The sequence below is a fragment of the Capricornis sumatraensis genome, chromosome 12 (assembly GCF_032405125.1).
Source record: "Capricornis sumatraensis isolate serow.1 chromosome 12, serow.2, whole genome shotgun sequence".
Lineage (NCBI taxonomy): Eukaryota > Metazoa > Chordata > Mammalia > Artiodactyla > Bovidae > Capricornis > Capricornis sumatraensis.
In genome coordinates, this window is record NC_091080.1 from 62,325,493 (window position 1) to 62,345,833 (window position 20,341).

Here is a 20,341-nt window from a genome sequence, read left to right on the forward strand (position 1 = left end):
TTTGAGGCAACAAAATCCAAATTTAGGCCATCATATATAGAATTCTATATAAAGTAAGACATGAAAATTTCATAATTATTTCATTATAAGGCAGTAAAATTTCCTTGAAGTTATTCAAATTTATTCAGTGGAACAAAAATTAGTCTAAGGCTCTTTATTTTAAATTATCATGCACAAAACTTTTTAAAGAAGAAAATTCTCCTGATTATTGCCTTTGGTCAATAGGAATAATTTCCATTTTGTTATATTTTAGATGATTTATTTCCATTGTCATTTTAATCATAAAATACTATTGAGAATAAAAATATCCCTACACTCCTAAGAAAAGACAGATTACTCTATAGCCATAATTATAGAGAATTACCTGAACTGGCTTAAACATGTCTAACTGACCTATGACAATTTGCATCGATGAACTTGAATGCCAGCCAGTTGGCAGTAGACTTGCTCCGGTGAGCACAGGTTTAAGGTAGATGTCAAACCTTTTTTGCCTCTTTAACCAGCATAACTTGAAACAAATTTCCCCCTAAATTGTGTCTGGAGTCAGAAGTTTGTTTTGCTCAATGACACTATATCAGGACAGCATAGCTCTCCATTAGTAAGCAAACAATAAATACACTTAATGTTCTTATTTGCAATATCCAACAGTGATCTTGTCTTTGGCATGACCAATTTTTGAAAATATTTATCTACTCTATTGTGAGTTAGGTAGAAACTTCAGTAGTAGGTATGCCCTGAAATGCACACCTCCATAGTAGAGGGATTTATGAGAGAATTTGTTTGGAAAGTTTGGTGTGTGGATCAGACAAGTATACTCTTACTTTCTCTCATGGTTCTCTTCATCAGAGTGTTGCTATAAAGGATGATACAGAATAAAGTAAAAAGTTCTTTTTTTAATCCTGTTCACCAAGAATCTAAACTTCGTATCTAATGTAAACTTTATATATACCTTTCCTTTAGTGTGAAATATGCAAACAACCTTTGGAAAACCTACAAGCAGGTGACAGTATTTGGATTTATAGACAGACAATACATTGTGAATCTTGCTACTCTAAAGTTGTAGGTAAGTGCTGAGCTCTGTGAGAAACTATCACTAACATTAATGAGCTTTAAATACTGTTGAAATATTTCAAGAATGGAAAGTATTTTATTAATTATATTAAAAATTCAGCTGCAGATACAATGGTAGCATTTCATTTATGGTATAAAATAAGTCAAAATTTATGTTTTCTTCTGATATGAGACCAGACATAGATACAAATAAGCGTAGGTCATTTATTGTGGGAAATTTTCCATTTTTTGCAAACAAAAATATATCTTCTTTGCTCAGATCATTGTTAGAATTCAAGTGCATTTCTGTGAATGACCTTTTACATTTGCACTGGAATATACTTTTATAATTTAATTTGGTTATTAAACTAAATACCTTTTAATGTTAATTTTAAATGGAAACTTTAAAGTTAATGGTGTATAAAGGGAAAGTTTCCTGCTGGTGGCGAATGGAAAAGGAACATCTGCGGTTGTTACATGGGATCCAAAATATGGAATTTAATGACAAATGTGTGATATTAATGAGGTGCTTGGAGGCTACATCTGGAAAATGCTCTGAAAAATATTCAGAAACCCACGTTCCATCAGGCTGCAGAATCAATGACAAGAACAAAGCTAATTATATTCATACTTGGCTTTCTATTTTCTCATATTCCAGCCATTCTCATATTCCTTTTTCTTCCTCATTGAACAGCCTTATCAGGATCCAGTGTTACATCAGGGGGCCTTGATATGCATGGTGGCAGCTCTAAAACTTTCAGTCCCAAGAGTCCATGGAATGGTTTAGGAGATGTGGTTACCAAAACACTCAGATGTCTTTGTGTCTTCCTCCCTGTCTGTGTGTACTTTTATAGTACATGTAAGTTATCAAGACATGACTCTCAAGCATGTCATAAATATGAATACAGGGCATCAGTGCTTCATATTCACAGTATGACCAAAAGCCTTGCCGCAGTGATGAATTCAGTAGGTGGTAAAAGTACATTGCTTAGTCCACCCTCACCCTCACTGATGAATAATTATTTTTAAAACTTTAGTTATAAGCTTATTTTTGTACTGAATTTGTATACATAACTTATTTTCTTTACATTTTTCAGCCAAGTGGATTCAGTAATTCTGGCACATGAAAATCAAGAGGAAGGTATTCACTGAAGAATTAAAATTTTTATTATAAGAACATGTAATTTAAAAAAGCTTTTACACCAATGACTGACTCTTTGTATAACAATTCTGCTATTGCATAAATAATATAATTGCTTATACTAAGGTCACATACATAAAGGGAACCATCTGGTATCTGGTTAGATTTAGAGACAAAAAATTCAAGTGGTCTAGCTACCAACATCAAAGAAAGGATGTTTCTGATGGCAGTGAGCATTGTCAGCCTTGACCAGGTTCATCTCTGCTCAGTATTAGGCTGTGCATCACAATTTCCATTAGAGAGCAAGATTCCCAATTTCTCATCTTTGTTTCCCTAGGGATTTGGATCTACAGATGTTACTGACATCCTGACAAAACTGTCAAGGAAGCAAGATATGTACATTTCTTATGTGCAGAAGAAATGTTGACAGAAATTTTGGCAGAAAGATAAAGTCTGGCAGAACGATGTTAGTGTATAAAGGTGTATGGACCTCAGAAAATCACTTAAACTATTCAGATTTTGGTGCTATTATCTGTAACATGAGGGGAAATGGACAAAATGATTTCTGAGGTGAGGTCACTTTCTGCTCCAAAACTCTCAGATTATAAAGCAAGTTTTGTTTGATCTTTAGAATCATACCTGAATCTGTGTTTGTTAAGCATGTGGAACTAGATAGGATATCTAAACAATTTAATGTTGCTGTCATCCTTTAGTTTATTACAGATATAAGTTTTATAGAACATGTTTTATAAATACAAACACATGCATTTATTGGCAATGGGTAAAAATCACATGGCATGTATAGTTTACATATTATAATTTGTTACGCTTTCTTTTAAAAATTTGGATTTGTAAATGATCTATGAGAAATAATGGTAATGGACTACAAAGACATGTTCTTTAGCATGCTATACCTATTCCTACTACGTAGCACTTTATATTTACAGATGGCTTATAAAAATAAAACGAATTGTCAGTTACACAGAATCTTCTTGTGCGTCATCTATAAATAGTACTCAATGACATTGATATTGTCAATTATAGTGATCATAATTTATTGTATTCTGTGCTATGCTACTTAATTTTTTGTCTGCTCAAGCCATAACATTGGTTTTTAAAGAGCTTTTTCTTAAGGAATTGAAAAGTCAGTAATCTTGTATGAAATTATTATTATTAAAATTGAGACATCACACTTATAAATTATTTTATATGCATACAGGAACTGCTTCTCTAAGGAAAGCATATGGAACATTGAGAGAGGGTGAGATTCTAAGGGAGTTTAAGGCAGTTATAAAAAAACTGACAAACTAAGGAGACCAAAAAGATAATCATGTTATTTTCTAAGTGTTGCTAAATGTAAAGAATGATTCTTTCATATAATGATTTGAAGCATCTGTTCCTGTTAGACACTGGTCTACAAAGTGTTAAACACTAAATACTTAACAAAACACAGCAATGTGTAATCATTGTCCTATGGAGAGGAAGCCAGAAAAAACAATTAATAATAATTTGATATTCATTAATTCATGCTGGATGAGAAGTGGTGGTAATTGAGCCATATGTTTTATTGTTCTCTTATTACATGCTATCAGAGTGGATCAAAAGAAATAATTTCCTTAGAGTTGAAATTCGTGGCAGGAAAGGATGAGTAGAATAGTAGCCCTCTCTTTTATAGAAAGTGTATTAACATCTCAATGCCTTTGTAGTAATTAAAAATCATTTGAATACCATTTTTAAAGGACTCTACTGTTGAATGCTTCACTTCAAAAAAAAACCTAAAAGGGGCATGATTCTCACTCTTCGGTAGCTGTTTAATGGACCCTTTCTTCTACAATAATGTATTAAATTAAACCAAAAGCTGTTGTAAAAATAGGGTAGATACAGAGTGAAGTGAAAAGGGCTGCTGATTTTACCAAGTCCGCTTCATTATGTCTGGGATTATTTGCACCATAGGAATGACAGATTTCTAAAACAATTTGTAAGATCTCATTTTTATTTGCAGCGAATTATGATTGGCATATTTTTCCTGGACACAAGTGCCTACATCTCAGAATACCAGGCCCTGGATTCTGTTACTAATTAAAAGATGTCTCTAAAAAATAATTAATTGCTCTACTATGAGAACATTCTTCAAAAAACAAAATAAAATTTATCTAGTAATCTTGGAGATAGAATCTGTTAAAATCTTTTTTTTTTCTTTTACTAAGGCCAAGAAATAAAAATTTATTCAAGAAGTAATCTGTGCATCCCTAATTATTTGATTGCAATCACTCCTATAATTAGATATGAGTGATGAGATGGTCCAGTTCTCACAACTGGGGCACTCTCTGACTTGTTTACTATGATAGAAAATCATGAGCATTTGGAACATTTTCCAGCTCAGCTTGATTCAGAGCTCTACCAAAACAAGTGACTGTTTGGTCTACATTGAGGCAAACTAACAATGTTAATGTTATTTTTTGTTGTTGTGATATATATATTTTTTTGTTGTGTATACTGAATATACTGGTTATTTGGTATAATGTAAATAAATTATTTTTAGTATTCTACCTATTTCATAGCATTCAACAGTTCCCAGAGACACTTATTCAGTCGCTAAGTCATGTCTGACTCTTTGCAACCCCATAGACTGCAGCACACCAGGCTTCCTTGTCCATCACCAACTCCCAGAACTTGTTCAAGCCCATGTCCACTGAGTCAGTGATGCCAGCCAACCATCTTATCCCCTGTCACCCCCTTCTTCTCCTGCCCTCAAGATTTCCCAGCATCAGAGTCTTTTCTAATGAGTTGGCTCTTTGCATCAGGTGGCCGAAGTACTGGAGCTTCAGCTTCAGCATCAGTCCTTCCAGTGAATATTCAAGGTTTCCTTTAGAATTGATTGGCTTGATCTCCTTGCTGACCAAGGGACTCTCAAGAGTCTTTTCCAGCACCTCAGTACTAAAGAATCCCTTCTTTGGCACTCAGCTTTCTTTATGGTCCAACTCTCACATCCATACATGACTACTGGAAAACCCATAGCTTTGACTAGACAGACCTGTGTTGGCAAAGTGCTGTCTCTGCTTTTTAATATGCTGTCTAGGTTGGTTATAGCTTTTCTTCCAAAAAGGAAGCATCTTTTAATTTCATGGCTGCAGTCACCATCCTCATGATTTTGGAGCCCAAGAAAATAAAATCTGCCACCATTTCCATTTTCCCCCCATCTATTTGCCATGAAGTGATGGGACCAGATGGCAAGATCGTAGTGTTTTGAATGTCGAGTTTTAAGTCAGTCTTTTCACTCATATATACCTGTATTAACTTGCATTGGCCATTCGTCTCATGAGTCTATTTCCTGCTACTTAAAATGTGAGATTTAAAACATTGATGTGCTGTTGTACCCCACCCCCTCCAGCCCAAACACTGCATGATCCATAAATCTGTGCTTACCCCCTTCTCAGATAACTCTTTCGTTAGATACCTAAGAGTTGTGGAATGTTTTGTATGTGCTACAGAATTGCTTGTTGACTTTGTCACAACACAACTGTTGGGCACCATCCTGATTCACGTTTACTGGACCTTTTTGTCCTGCCATTTGAGAAGTATGGCTTCTGATATATTATTGAAATGTTCAGATGCCTCTTCAGTTAGGTAATGGTCTCAATTTATAGAGGAAACTGATTATCAGCATCACTTATAAATACCACCTGGGAAAGATCTTCTAACTTCATTGCCTTTGAAACATTCTCATTCATACATGAAAATCCAATCATTCTAGAGTCTGTAGGAAAAAATGCATGGCTTATAATCTACCGTCATTCATTCATTCATTTGTTCATTTTCCAATAACTTAAAAATCTTCATTTAGAATCTATGTCCCAGATCTCCATGGTAACCAAAATAGCCAAGACTCCTGCCCTCATGGAACTTAAATTCTAAAGAAAGGTTGGAGGAGCAATTTGAAAGACAAAATGTAAATAAACACAATAATTTCTGAAAGCAAATAAGACCATGAAGGAAATAAAATACAGCAACCAGGTCAAGGGGTAGTATTTAAAAGTAATATTGTCAGATGATATTTCAAATAACAGCTGAATGATGAGAAGGAACTAGCCTGGGGAAAAGCACTCCAAGAGGAGATATTTTAGGATTGGCCAAAATCATTCCACTTTCTGGGCTAAATGTGTCCTTGTTTCTCTTAAATATGAGATCCAAATTCATAGATGCCAAGAGACAGAGAACAGTCAAAGGATTTTTAAGCTTCCTCTATTCCGCATGCAAAACAATATTCAGATACTATGTAGATAGCTTTCAGGTCTCTGCCAATGGGTGGGTTACACCAAATGGTTACTCCATCTTGGTCCTCAGGCTGGAGCTGCTCACTGGATAACGGAGTGAGTGTGTCAGTGGTGGGTCTGAACCAATGCTCACCTGAAGTGGAAGCAATGGGCCAGGTATGACATTTGCTCACCTCATCTGAGGCAGTGCTCAGGATCTAATTCCTTTCTGTTTTCCAAAAAGAGACAGTAAACAGTTAAGCAGCATCATTTCAGGTCTAGAAGAGACTTCTCACAGGAATTTTATAAATGTTACATGTTCTATTCCTTTGTGGCAATATGAATAATGTATCTGGTTGAAAGGAACATGCAGATCTTGATGTAACTTTCTTGACAGTTACAATTTGTTAATTTCACCTCTTTTCCCAAGAGAAAAGGAAAGATCACCAGCTTCAAGGACCCTTCAGGTCCATAAAAGGCAAATTGGATTGAAAGTCTCCCACAAGAAAGTGTTTAGGCCCTAAGGCAAGTGTGACCTTGGCAATTACAGAAAGATTGCCAGGAGGCTGGAATTAGTGAGCATGAAATGATGAGGTTGAAGAAGCAGACAAGAGATAAGCTGTGGTTGTTTCATAATATATTATTAAAAATGTACATCATCAAATGAATGGTGATATTTCATCGAATTCATTTATGCCTTTTAAATTTGTTTCATTAAGACATTGTTGAATATAATTGGTTTCATGAACAGATTAAAATTATTTTGAGACAAATATAGTTTACTGATTTTTGACAAAAGTACAAAGAGAATTCAATGGAGAAAGAATAGTTTTTTTAAACAGTGCTGAGATAATTGGACACCCATGTACAGAAAAGAAAAAAGCAGTACCAAGACACAGACTTTACATCTTTTACAAAAATTAGCTCAAAGTGGATCATAGACTTAAAAGTAAAATCAAAACCACAAAACTTCTCAAAGAAAACTTAGGAGAAAAACAACATGACCTTAAACTTGGTTAAGAGTGTTTTGATATAACATCAAAAGTGCAATCTATAAAATAAAAAAAAGGATTTAAGTTCAATTTGTTAAAAAAATGTGTGCTCCATGAAAGACACTGTTAAGATAATGAAAAGATAAGCCACAGACTGGGAGAAAATATTTGCAAAGTACATATCTGATAAACAACTTGTTCTGCATATCAAAGAACTCTGAAGACTAACCACTAAGGAAACAAACAAACAAACATAACTTTAAAATGGGCAAAAGATCTGAAGAGTCACCTAACCAAAGAAGATATACAGATGGCAAATAAACATGAATGATACTCAATGTCACTTTTCATTAGGGAAATGCAAATTAAAATAATGATGAGCCTACTTCCTGACTATTCAAATGGCTAAAAGCTAAAACCTGAGAATGCCAATCGCTGGCAAGGACGCAGAGCAGCAGGAACACGCACTCATTACTGATGCAAGTACAAAATGGCACAGCCACTTGGGAAGACAGTTTGCAGTTTCTTACAAAGCTAAACGTGTTCTTTCACATAAGTCAGTAATTGTGCTCCAAGGTTTCTATCCAACTAATTTGAAAACTTATGTTCATACAGAAAGCTGCACATAAATGTTTATAGCAATTCTATTTACAGTCATCAAAAAACTGGAAGAAACTAAGATGTCCTTCAGTAAAGAAGTGTCTCAACAAAGCTGTGGTATATCTATACAATGGAATAATATTCAGCAATAAGAAGGGATGAGTTATCAAACCTTCAGAAACAGCTACACTTCTTAAATGCATGTTGCTAAGTGGAAAAAACCCAGTCTGAAAAAGAAACCATATTGTATGGTTCCACTTATGTAATGGGCTTCCTTGGTACCTCAGTCAGTAAAGAATCTGCCTGCAGTGCAGGAGACACGGGCTTGATCCCTGGGTCAGGAAGATCCCCTGGAGAAGGAAATGGCAACCCACTCAAATATTCTTGCCTGGAGAATCCCATGGATAGAGGAGCCTGGCAGGTTACAGTACATAGGGTCGCAAGAGTTGGATGTGACTTAGTGACTAAACCAAACCACTTATGTAACATTCTAGAAAAGGCAAAACCATAGAGACAAAGCGCAAGAAAGAGTAAGTATTAAAGATCAGTGATTTCTGGGGCTTCGGGGGAATGGGGCTGGAGAAATGGAGAGCTGAACAGGTGAAGCATGGGGAAACGTTTAATGCCATCGAACTATCCTGTATACTGTAATGGTGAACACATGACACTGCGCTTGTCAAAACCCAAAGAACTTTGAAGTTCAAAGAATGAACTTTAACAAATGCAAATTTTAAGTCTTATTTAGGTGTTCAGGAGTAAGGGATCCCAGGATGGAATGTGGAATGCCGCAAAAGAATCCAGTAGTATCGCAACTGTGTGAAACAGTCTCAGTAAAGGTGCTGAGAGGAAAATGTGCTGACCTTAGTAACTTTGGAAATGAGTGGAGTGTGTAAGACTAAAGACACAAGTAACTGTGCAAGAACACTATACTCTGGTGGGTCCAATTGTTTTTCATGGAGTCAAGTTAACAATTCTGAAACCAGTATATATATATACTGGAATTGATATATATATATTGATATATATATATATATATATATATATATATACTGGAATTTATATATATATATACTGGAATCTATATATATATATACTGGAATTTATATATATATATATACTGGAATTTATATATATATATATATATATATATATATATACTGGAGTTGATAATTTAGTAAAGAGACAATAGTTGGTGGGAGCCAGATTGCTTACCTTTGGAGTTGGAGACTGCAGATAAGGAGGGGAGGAAACAGGAAGGATCCTTGTGGTAATGAATGAGTTAGAGACATCAATATGATTTCATGTTTACCTTAATATAGACACAGATGATTATATATAGAAATATCTATAGGTATACACATTTATTAATACTTGGGTTAGTATACATACATTTATTTTCTTGCTCTGTCAGCTGACAGAGCTTAGAGGCAATAAATCCAGATCTTGATTTTTAATACCATTCCCCAATAAAAGGGACAAAGGATCCTCGGAGAAATGGTTGGTTTTAGGGCTAGGGCAGGATGTAGAGAAGATGCACCCAGAACATCTTGTAGTGTCAGGAAATAAGAAAATGCTCAAACACACACGTGCACATACATAGGTACACAGGAATGATATGGATATGTCCAAGGGACATAGGAGTTGACTGAAAGAGCTCCCAGTGGCCAAAGCTGACATTTGAGCAACTGAATAAATAACATAGTATTGAATTATAACCCAAAGTATAAAATAAAGGTTTGTGAGTCAGTGCTGGTATAAACAGATGATTGAATAAGTAAATAATGGAGGAGACACAAATCTCCTATGCACAATTCCAAATAATTGATGGAGCTACTCCATCCTCAAGGAGGTCGAACATAACCCTTCACTTTCTATATGTGGGCTGCACAGTACATACCTTCCAGAGCACAGAATGGGACAGGAAGAAAAGCAATTTACAGAGGAGGGATCTGACAAACAAAATATAGGTATAGAAATTTCAGACAGGTATCGAAATTAACATCAACAATAATTGATCACATTGCTAGTATGCACTTGATAGGATAAGATAAAAATAGCAAAGCCTCTCTGAAGCCTTCTTTCCCCCAACATATAGTGTGTGTGTGTGTGTGTGTGTGTGTGTGTGTGTTCAGTCGCTTAGTCATATCAGACTCTTTGAGACTGCATGAAGCATAGCCCACCAGTCTCCCCTGTCCATGGGATTTTCCCAGTAAGAATCCTGGAATGGGCTGCCATTTCCTTTTCCAGAGGGGTCTTCCCAACCCAGAGATCAAACCTACTTCTCCAAAGTGTCTCCTACCTTGCAGGCAGATTCTTTACCACTGAGCCACTGGGGAAAATACACATCTTTATTGAATGGTCCGTACTCCTCAAAACTGTCAAAGACATCAAAAATTTAAAAGTCTGAAACATGTTTGCAGCCAGAAAAGAGAGCCTGAGGAGACATGACAACTAAATGTAATGTGGTTCCTGGATGAGACCCTGAAACAAGAAAGAACCCTTTATTCCCAAAAAATTCAGAATAAAATAGAGGCTCTAGTGTTTCTTTTCTTTTCTTTTTTTTTTTAAACAAAGGCAGACTGCCACATGTAGACTCATTAGGATGTGTCTGGAGTCCTGGAAGCTTGGCTACCCTTCATTTTTCTACAACTGGACCTTGAGAGCTTGTGTGCAGGTTCTAGCAGGGGAGCACGCGTTTTCTTATACCCTCGACCCAAGAATGGTCCTCCTCCATCTGGGAGGGTGGACCAAGTGTGCAGCGTTGGGAGGGACACACAGGGAGTGATGAGACAGGGAGGTCACCTACCTAGTCAGACAGATCAACCGCATCATCCCTGGTGATCAGTATGGTGACAGGTGTTGCAGCCAGATCACCCTCACATCCAAGACTTTAGTTCATAATTGACTCATGAATTGTGGCAAAGCAACCACACTAATGTAGGGTATTCATAATAGATGAACCTCTGTGTGAGGCGTATGGGAACTCTGTGTTACCTTCACTGTACCTGCTAGTGCTTAGTTGCTCAGTCATGTCCAGCTCTTAACAACTCCAAGCACTATAGTCCTCCATGTCTTCTGCCCATGGGATTTTTCAGGCAAGAATACTGGCGTGGGCTGCCATTTTCTTCCTCCAAAATGTTTTCAGTAGTCAAGGCTATGGTTTTTCCAGTGGTCATGTATGGATGTGAAAGTTGGACTGTGAAGAAGGCTGAGCGCCGAAGAATTGATGCTTTTGAACTGTGGTGTTGGAGAAGACTCTTGAGAGTCCCTTGGACTGCAAGGAGATCCAACCAGTCCATTCTGAAGGAGATCAGCCCTGGGATTTCTTTGGAGGGAATGATGCTGAAGCTGAAACTCCAGTACTTTGGCCACCTCATGCGAAGAGTTGCCTCATTGGAAAAGACTCTGATGCTGGGAGGGATTGGGGGCAGGAGGAGAAGGGGACGGCCGAGGATGAGATGGCTGGATGGCATCGCGGACTCGATGGACGTGAGTCTGAGTGAACTCTGGAAGTTGGTGATGGACAGGGAGGCCTGGCGTGCTGCGATTCATGGGGTCACAGAGTCAGACACGACTGAGCGACTGAACTAAACCGAACTGAACTGTGCTTAGCTCATCCCTCTCCTTCAACTGAATGACCTTTGCAGTTAAGTTGATTCGGGTTGTCTGAGGGAGAGTGTTTAATAGAAGGCCTGGTACAGTCTCTGAGAAACATTGCTGTCTCCTGCTTTTCATCATAAAGTTGCAGTTCGCTTTTCTAGCTTGATTGAACGCTCATTCACTGGGCTTCCCAGGTGATGCTAGTGGTAAAAAAAAAAAAATCCATCTGCCAATGCAGGACGAGAGAGATGGGTTCCCTCCCTGGGTCAGGAAGATCCCTTGGAGAAGAGAATAGCAACCCACTCCAGTATTCTTTCCTGGAAAATCCCGTGGCCTGAGGAGCTTGGCAGGCTACAGTCTGTGGGGTCACAAAGAGTTGGACACAACTGAGCACCTGAACACACACACACACTGAACTCTCAGTCAACTTAGACTGCAGCTCCCAGTGAAGCAGAACTGCAATGCTTAAGTATTTATGCTTGCAGACTGGCTAATGGACACCTTGCTTCATCTCTCTCATGGTATCTTGTTAAATGCAGTAAGGAACAGCAAACATGTACTGACTCTCTGAGCTTTTTTTCAATCTTTTCAGCTAGAACTACGGGCTCCAAAGCTAAAGTAAGCAAGAGTTGTTTAGTCATGTCCGACTCTTTGTGACCCCATGGACTGTACCCCACCAGGCTCCTCTGTCCATGGAATTCTCCAGACAAGAATACTGGAGTGGGTTGCCATTCCCTTCTCCAGGAGATCTTCCCAACCTAGGGATCAAACCCAAGTCTCCCGCATTGCAGGCAAATTCTTTACCATTTGAGCCACCAGGGAAACCCATATTTAAGTATATATCAGTATAATGTCCTTCAAGGTCATCCATTTTGTTGCAAATGGCAAGATTTCCTTGTTGCAAATGGCAGGACTTACCTGGTTGCTCAGATGGTAAAGTAGGCAAGAACTTTGCCAAATGTTTTTCCATGGCATAACAAGGGTCATCAAATTTCCAACCTGCAACACTTCCTTGCTCCTTATTGCACAAACAGCTGGCCCATACCACTTGTTTCAGGCTTTTATTTGATAGCAGCCTATCTCCAGCACCAGTTTCTAAATAAGTCAGGGCACAACCAAGTGGCTATAACAGAGAATCTCTAAAATACAGTGATTCAAACAGGCTGGATTTTTTGTTTTCTTTTTGTCATAAGAAAACACGAGACTCTGTCCACAAAATTGTCTAAAGCGTATTGTTTTGCCATTCCTAGCATCTCATGATAAGCTAGCTCTTGTGACTGTGCCCCTGCCTGAAACAAGAGAAAAAGAAAAGATGTGATAAAGAATATGCCCTCACTCCTGTGACTCACATTCAACTGGCCACGCTCAACAGCAGAGTCCCTTGGAAAGCAAGGGAGATTGAACCAGTCAATCTTAAAGGAAATCAACCCTGAATACTCTTCGGAAGGACTGATGCTGAAGCTGAAGCTCCAATACTTTGGCCCCCTGATTCAAAGAGCTGACTCTTTGGAAAACACCCTGATGATGGGAAAGACTGAAGGCAGCAGGAGAAGAGGGCGACAGAGGACGAGATGGTTGGATGGCATCACCATGCAATGGATATGAATTGGACAAACTCTGGGAGATGGTGAGGAACAGGGAAGCCTGGCGTTCTGCGGTCCATGGGACTGAGCAGAACAACAAAAACAACAGCAGGAAGGTCATGACATGTCTCCTAGCCAAGCAATAGGTGTCAAGGTTTCTGGCACTAAAGGAAGATGGAGAAATGCATTGGGAGAGCAGGTTGTAGTCTTGGCACAGAGCCCAGTGAGCTTTACTCTTGATTCATTCTTCCGGAGAGCTTATCGCTGGATGATGGTAACCCAGGGTCTCCTATAAATAAAATACGCTTTGGCATACAAAGACATTGTGATTTATACCTCCCAGTCCTCATCCCTGTTAATAATGTCTTTTTTTTTTTTTTTAAGAGTTTTTGATGTGGACCATGTTTGAAGTCTTTTTTGAATTTGTTACAACATTGCTTCTGTTTTATGCTTTGGTTTTTTGGCCATGAGGCTCCTGGGACCTTGGCTCTGGGATTGAACCAGCACCCACTGCCTTGGAGGCATGTTGCCTTAACCACTGGACCACCAGGAAAGTCCCAATAATGTCTTTCCTTGATGAACAAAGAATTTTAGATCTGTGTGGCCATTTAAGTATGATTCTGACCCAGTACGCTCATTAACAGGATCCAGAAATGAAGAGGACTGGGGACTTCTGTCCCTGAACAGCTCCACGCTAGAGCCAGTCTGTCAGGGGCAAAGCTAGGATTGGAACCCAACATGCTGAAGTCTCTTTCATGAAATGTGGGGTTTTAAAATGAACGCAATCATCTAAAAATGACCTCACCAGAATAGAACACAGTGTCAGACTAAGCTTCACATGCCATTCTCTTATTTAGATAGTTCAGTATTTTAGTAACTTTTGGCATTACAATAACGCACGGCTAACTCCTACTTAACTTGTGGTTTTTACGATTCTGGATCAATTTGTGCCATACATTTGCAAACCAAGTTCTGTCATAGCTTGCATTTGTATAGATTTCCTCTTTCATAAGTTATTTTTTGTACTGTGCACGTGTGTCACTATTGAACTTGAGGAAGAGTCCTTTTGGATCTCATTTAACATGAGATGCTTGAAAGAGTCAAACCCTGGCACCAAATAACAATTTTACTAAAGTTGATATGTATTTTATTTGTTATATGCCCCTGATTTACTATATTTATCACTACTCTAAAAAAAGTAAAATTAAGATAAATCCATATTATTTTCTATATCTTGCTATTTTGTATATATATTCTAATATTTCTTCTGGAAGCATAGCTTGTTGTTGTTGTTGTAGTTGCTAAGTCATGTTGGACTCTTTTGTGACCCCATGGACTGTAGCCCTCAGGCTCCTCTGTCCTTGGGATTTCCTAGGCAAAAATACTGCAGTGGGTTGCCATTTCCTTCACCAGGGGATCTTCCTGACCCTCAAACCTGTGTCTCCTGCATTGGCAGGTGGATTCTTTACCACTGAGACACCCAGGAAGTGCAGGATAAATAGCATATTGGTCTATAGTCTTAGGTTCCTTTCTAAAATGCAGTTCTCTTTTTTACTTTTAGAATTTTCCATACATTTTTTTCACTTTACATTTTTGTGTAGAAATAGATTTCACCATGCACTTCTGTAAAGTTTGTGAGCCCCCAAAACTTCTGACACAAACTGCAAGTTCAAGAGGTCTCCAAGACCACTGTCCAGCTCAATAATTCACTGGAAGGACTTCCAGAAGCTGTCATACTCCTGGTTATGGTTTATTATAGTTAGAGGATACAGATTAATATCAGCCAAAGGAAGAAGCACACAGGACAGGATTTAGGAAATGCCAGGCACAGGTCTTCAGGTGTCTTCTCCAGGCGGATTTGTGTGGCCCATGCCTGTTTCTCCAAGCAATTATGTATGACAATACACACCAAGTTGTGACAACCTGAGGTCATCTCAACTTTGGTGCTGAGATGTTTTTACTGGGGTTCAGTCAGGTAGACTTGGTTGATGGCTCATATCATTGACCTTAGTCTACAGCCCCCTACCTCCACCCCAGATAGGGCTCATACTATGTGGCCCAAAGCCTTCACCACAAATCTCAGAGTTAGAATAGAACATTTGGAGTGGCTCAGGGTCCCCCCACAAATAGAGGCACATATAGAAGGCAGGGCATTCCAGGGATCTCCCAGGAGTCAAAGGCAAACTGCTCTCTGGGCAATGCTAATCCTTTACTACACACCTTTCAAGTAAATAGTATTGTAAATCTTGTAAATCCGGAGACACTCAGGGTTCAGTCCCATCACAGTGCTACATTTATTCAAGAAGCATAGTTCAACTCGTGAAATGTAATTAAGAAGAATTCCACCTTTCAGTAGTGACTCTCAAAGGACATTCAAGAGGGCCCAAATACATGCTCCACATCCGTTTTTATTAAAGTCCTCTTTCCCCATCCCCAATCCTATCTCCCCCAACCAGAAACAAAACAAAAAACCTCTTAAACTCATAGCCTACCTAATACCGCCCTCCTCCTTTTCTCTCTCTTCTTTCTCATCACATTGTTTAGACATTAATTTAGGCTTAAATTCAGCGCGAAATTATCCATCCTCTTTAGGAAGTGGGAAGGGATGGCAAGCGGGGCTCACCAATGCAGATATTCTATAATAGGCAGGGAAATGGGGAAAATCAATGCATATGTCAATATTAATTATTTTTTTCTGACGCAGTAACTTTCAGTCACTGGGCATCAACTGTGTTTCATACACTTTACATACATGTGTTTCTGGATCTAATATCTTACCTTTTCAGAGATGTCACAACCCAGGAAAATTTTTAACAATTGTAAGTGGAAGCAAAGTCATTCAAGAAATACTGTAAGAATTGCTGCTGATGTGCTTCATTCCATAATACTTTGATATGGTAAAGGAAATACATACTACGGGGGGAAGATTACATATGTAAGTATCAAAATATTAAGCTTCAAAAACTCCTTTATGATGATGATTATTATTTTACTTGTGGTTGTCTTCTAGCTCAATGCTGGATGATTAATTTAAGGAGGAAAAGTGAAAAAAAAAATTAGGATTCTACCAAATTTTAACAAACACAAAATACCAAAATGCAGGCACATATGTATTTTAACTCTTTCATTAGGTATTGAGACTTTTATTCTATAAATGGGCTTCCCTGATAGCTCAGCTGGTACAGAATACACTCACAATGCAGAGACCCTGGTTTGAATCCTGGGTTGGGAAGATCCCCTGGAGAAGGGATAGGCTACCCACTCTAGTATCCTTGGGCTTCCATGGTGGCTCAGACAGTAAAGAATCTGTGTGCAATGGGGGAGACCTGGGTTTGATCCCTGGGTTGGGAAGATCCCTTGGAGGAGGGCATGGCAACCCACTCCAATATTCTTGCCTGGAGAGTCCCGGTGGACAGGGGAGCCTGGTAGGCAACAGTCCATGGAGTCGCAAAGAGTTGGACACAACTGAGCAACTAAGCACATTCTATAAACTCTAGTATATATGCGGATGATTGAATCTGCCATCAAGTTCCAATACACTTTATTTAGTACAGGAAAATGGGCTACAGAGAAACTTCCCACTAGGTACGTGCCCTAAGTGTATCATCCATTAATTGTTAAACTGCTCATATACATGGTTCAGGGTGCATTAAAACTGAATTTGAAACACAAGTTATATATTCTTTTGGCAAAAGAAAGAAACAAACTTTCCTTTCCCACCTCCTCCACCCCTCCACTCTTCCATCCCCACTCCCACTTACCTCAGCCTCATGAAAGTGTTTCAACATAGCAATTTACTATGTTTACATTTTTAAAACACTGACACTGTATTATCAGTGCATCTCCCTCCTCCAATGTAATTTTTGAATCTACTCCAATATCCAGGCAGTGCTCACATGTCTCAATTTATACTATCAATGTTCTCTAAGTTTGTTTGAATCACGATTCCAAAAGCTCTGTTTTTTGCATTTGATTAATATGCTCTTGGCTCTTAATCTAAAGATTTTCCCCTCCATCTCTCTTTTTTTTTTTCATCATGCAGTTTTGTCGTTTTGTAGGAGAGGAGGAAATAACGAAGGGGATGGGGAGAAGGAGAAGTTGAGTTGCTTGTCTCAGAAAGTCTCCTACTGTTTATATGTCGATGGCTTTCGACATGTTTTTGGCCCTCGTATTGCTCTGTCTTGAGATGTGGTTAAGTTGAGGCTGGTGGTTGTAGTGGTGGTGGTGCTATGTGTGTGTGTCTATATGAAGACTACTTCATAAGTGATATTGGGTACTTTCATCAGAAGCACATACTGTCTTTCATTTGGTGGTATTAACAATTTCATGGCAATTTCAAAATGTGATGTTTTCGTTCTACTTTCCCCTTTTCATTTATTAGCCAGAATACATCTATAAAAAGACACTTTCTCTCATCCACAATTTGGTTACTCTGAATATGTATAGAAAAGGCAGGATAAAGACTTTATCCTTTATTTAAAAGTATTAATCCCTCAGTTGTGTCCAACTTTTTGCAGCCCCATGAACAGTAGCCTACCAGGATACTCTGTCCAAGGGGTTTTCCAGGCAAGAATACTGGAGAGGGTTGCTATTCCCTTCTCCAGGGGATCTTCCCAACCCAGGGATCGAACCCATGTCTCCTGCATTGTGGGCAGATTCTTTACCATTTGAGCTACCAGGGAAGCCTTTAGTTAACAGTTTCCAAAATAATAACTCAAAGCCCTAGTATTCTCCAAAGATTATCTATGTATTCAAGCATTATTTTGGACCCCAGGATTTAAACATTATTTGATGTGTTTCAATCCGTGTCAGAGACTGTTCCTTGTTGATGCTTAAGTTGTCTGATCTTTGAATGGTAGGCGCTTACACAAGTGGGCTCCAGGTCCTTTTCACACAATCCAACTAAACTTTGATAAAATGTTTCAAGCTTATCTAGTATATTTCCTACCTTAGACCTCCTATTAGCCTCTTTTTTCAAGGACCCATATCTCTCTCTGTGGAAAATGGTGTTTAAAGACCAAATTCTAGGCATTAGGGTAACATCGCTATTGGGTTGATCAATATCTCTAGCCCATTTCAGTGGATAGTGCTAAAAATAATTTTTTTCACAAAAAATATACATGAATCTGCACTGTTATTACAATTCAATTCAAGGTTGTAAGGTTAAACTCATTGGTCTTAGTGAATATCTCCTTTCCCCCATAGCCCATATTATGGTGCACACATCACAATCTCCAAATTGCTCTATCAACACCACTATCAGCAAAATATTTCCAGTAATTTCTTCAACAAATAAAAGTACCTCTAGGAAAGGGATGGAAACTTAACACTGAGAGTATGAATCATTCTTTCTTAGCAAAAACTAATCCACATACCTTAAGCATATTTACTTAGTGTTATTTAAGATCTGTATCAAAATGTTGAAATACTGGAGTATATAGAGAAGTTTCTCTCAGGAAGATAACAAAATTTTCTTTGCAGAATTAGCACCTTTTAATTCAAATGAGTCACCAGAAAGTCTATAACTAGTTCTTATCTCTGCTATGCATCAACCAGAAGGCTAACATTTTTGCAAAGGAACCCTCTTGTAATGTGACAAGATTCACAATAAGTTGATCTCCCTCCATGAGAAAGGCCCAGTAGGGGTCAAGCCATACTCAATTATACCACTGTTCACTCTAGAAGCCCTGAACAGTTACCATAGCCACTTGGAAGCACTGAAGTAACAGATGGTAAATTTAAAAGAACAGCTTTTAAAATTTAAAACAAATCTAAATGTAAAACTTCCTCATCATCTCCATTCCACGCTTTCCCAAAAAAGGGGTGAAAACCATCACAAGTACAATTCTGAGATGTTTATTTAAAAAGTATCATTTATCCTAGTTTTCAAAATCTACTACAATCCTATTAAACAGTGGTTTGTCCTTGGTGTTTTTTTATTTTTTGGTAAGGTGTGCATGAGTTAAGTTGCTTCAGTAACCTCCAACTCTTTTGCGACCCCATGAACTGTAACCTGGCAGGCTCCTCTGTCTATTGGGATTCTCCAGGCCAGAATACTGAAGTGGGTTGTCATTCCTTTCTCGAGAGGATCTTCCCAACCCAGGGATCGAATTTGTGTCTCTTACATCTCCTGCATTGGCAGGCAGGTTCTTTACCACTAGTGCCACCTGGGAAGCCCAAAGAAAACATTATATAATAATGAAGTATACACAAGATAAAAATCATGAACATATATGCTGTGCTTTGCTGGAGCAGCCGGGAAGAGATACCCCACGCCCAAGGTAAGAGAAACCCAAGTAAGATGGTAGGTGTTGCAAGAGGGCATCAGAGGGCAGACACACTGAAACCATACTCACAGAAAACTAGTCAATCTGATGACACTAGGACTACAGCCTTGTCTAAGTCAACGAAACCAAGCCATGCCTGCGGGGCAACCCAAGATGGGCGGGTCATGGTGGAGAGGTCTGACAGAATGTGGTCCATTGGAGAAAGGAATGGCAAGCCACTTCAGTATTCTTGCCTTGAGAAACCCATGAACAGTATGAAAAGGCAAAATGATAGGATACCAAAAGAGGAACTCCCCAGGTCAGTAGGTGCCCAATATGCTACTGGAGATCAGTGGAGAAGTAACTCCAGAAAGAATGAAGGGATGGATCTAAGCAAAAACAATACACAGCTGTGGATGTGACTGGTGATAGAAGCAAGGTCCGATGCTGTAAAGAGCAATATTGCATAGGAACCTGGAATGTCAGGTCCATGAATCAAGGCAAATTGGAAGTGGTCAAACAAGAGATGGCAAGGGTGAACGTCGACATTCTAGGAATCAGAGAACTAAAATGGACTGGAATGGGTGAACTTAACTCAGATGACCATTATATCTACTACTGTAGGCAGGAATCCCTCAGAAGAAATGGAGTAGCCATCATGGTCAACAAAAGAGTCCAAAATGCAGTACTTGGATGCTATCTCAAAAACGACAGAATGATCTCTGTTCATCTCCAAGGCAACCATTCAATATCACAGTTATCTAAGTCTATGCCCCAACCAGTAACACTGAAGAAACTACCAGTTTACTGAAGACCTACAAGACTTTTTAGAACTAACACCAAGAAAGATGTCCTT

At 38.6% G+C, this 20,341-nt stretch overlaps 1 protein-coding gene across 1 annotated transcript in view; it reads left to right on the plus strand.

Moving 5' to 3' along the window:
- Positions 1-20,341, plus strand: part of SCEL (sciellin) — a 140,093-nt gene that overhangs the window by 107,119 nt on the left and 12,633 nt on the right. The window contains exons 31-32 of the mRNA XM_068984367.1: positions 961-1,063; positions 13,864-13,922. Of these exons, the coding sequence (XP_068840468.1) occupies positions 961-1,063; positions 13,864-13,922 (162 nt within the window). The remainder of the gene's footprint in view (positions 1-960; positions 1,064-13,863; positions 13,923-20,341) is intronic.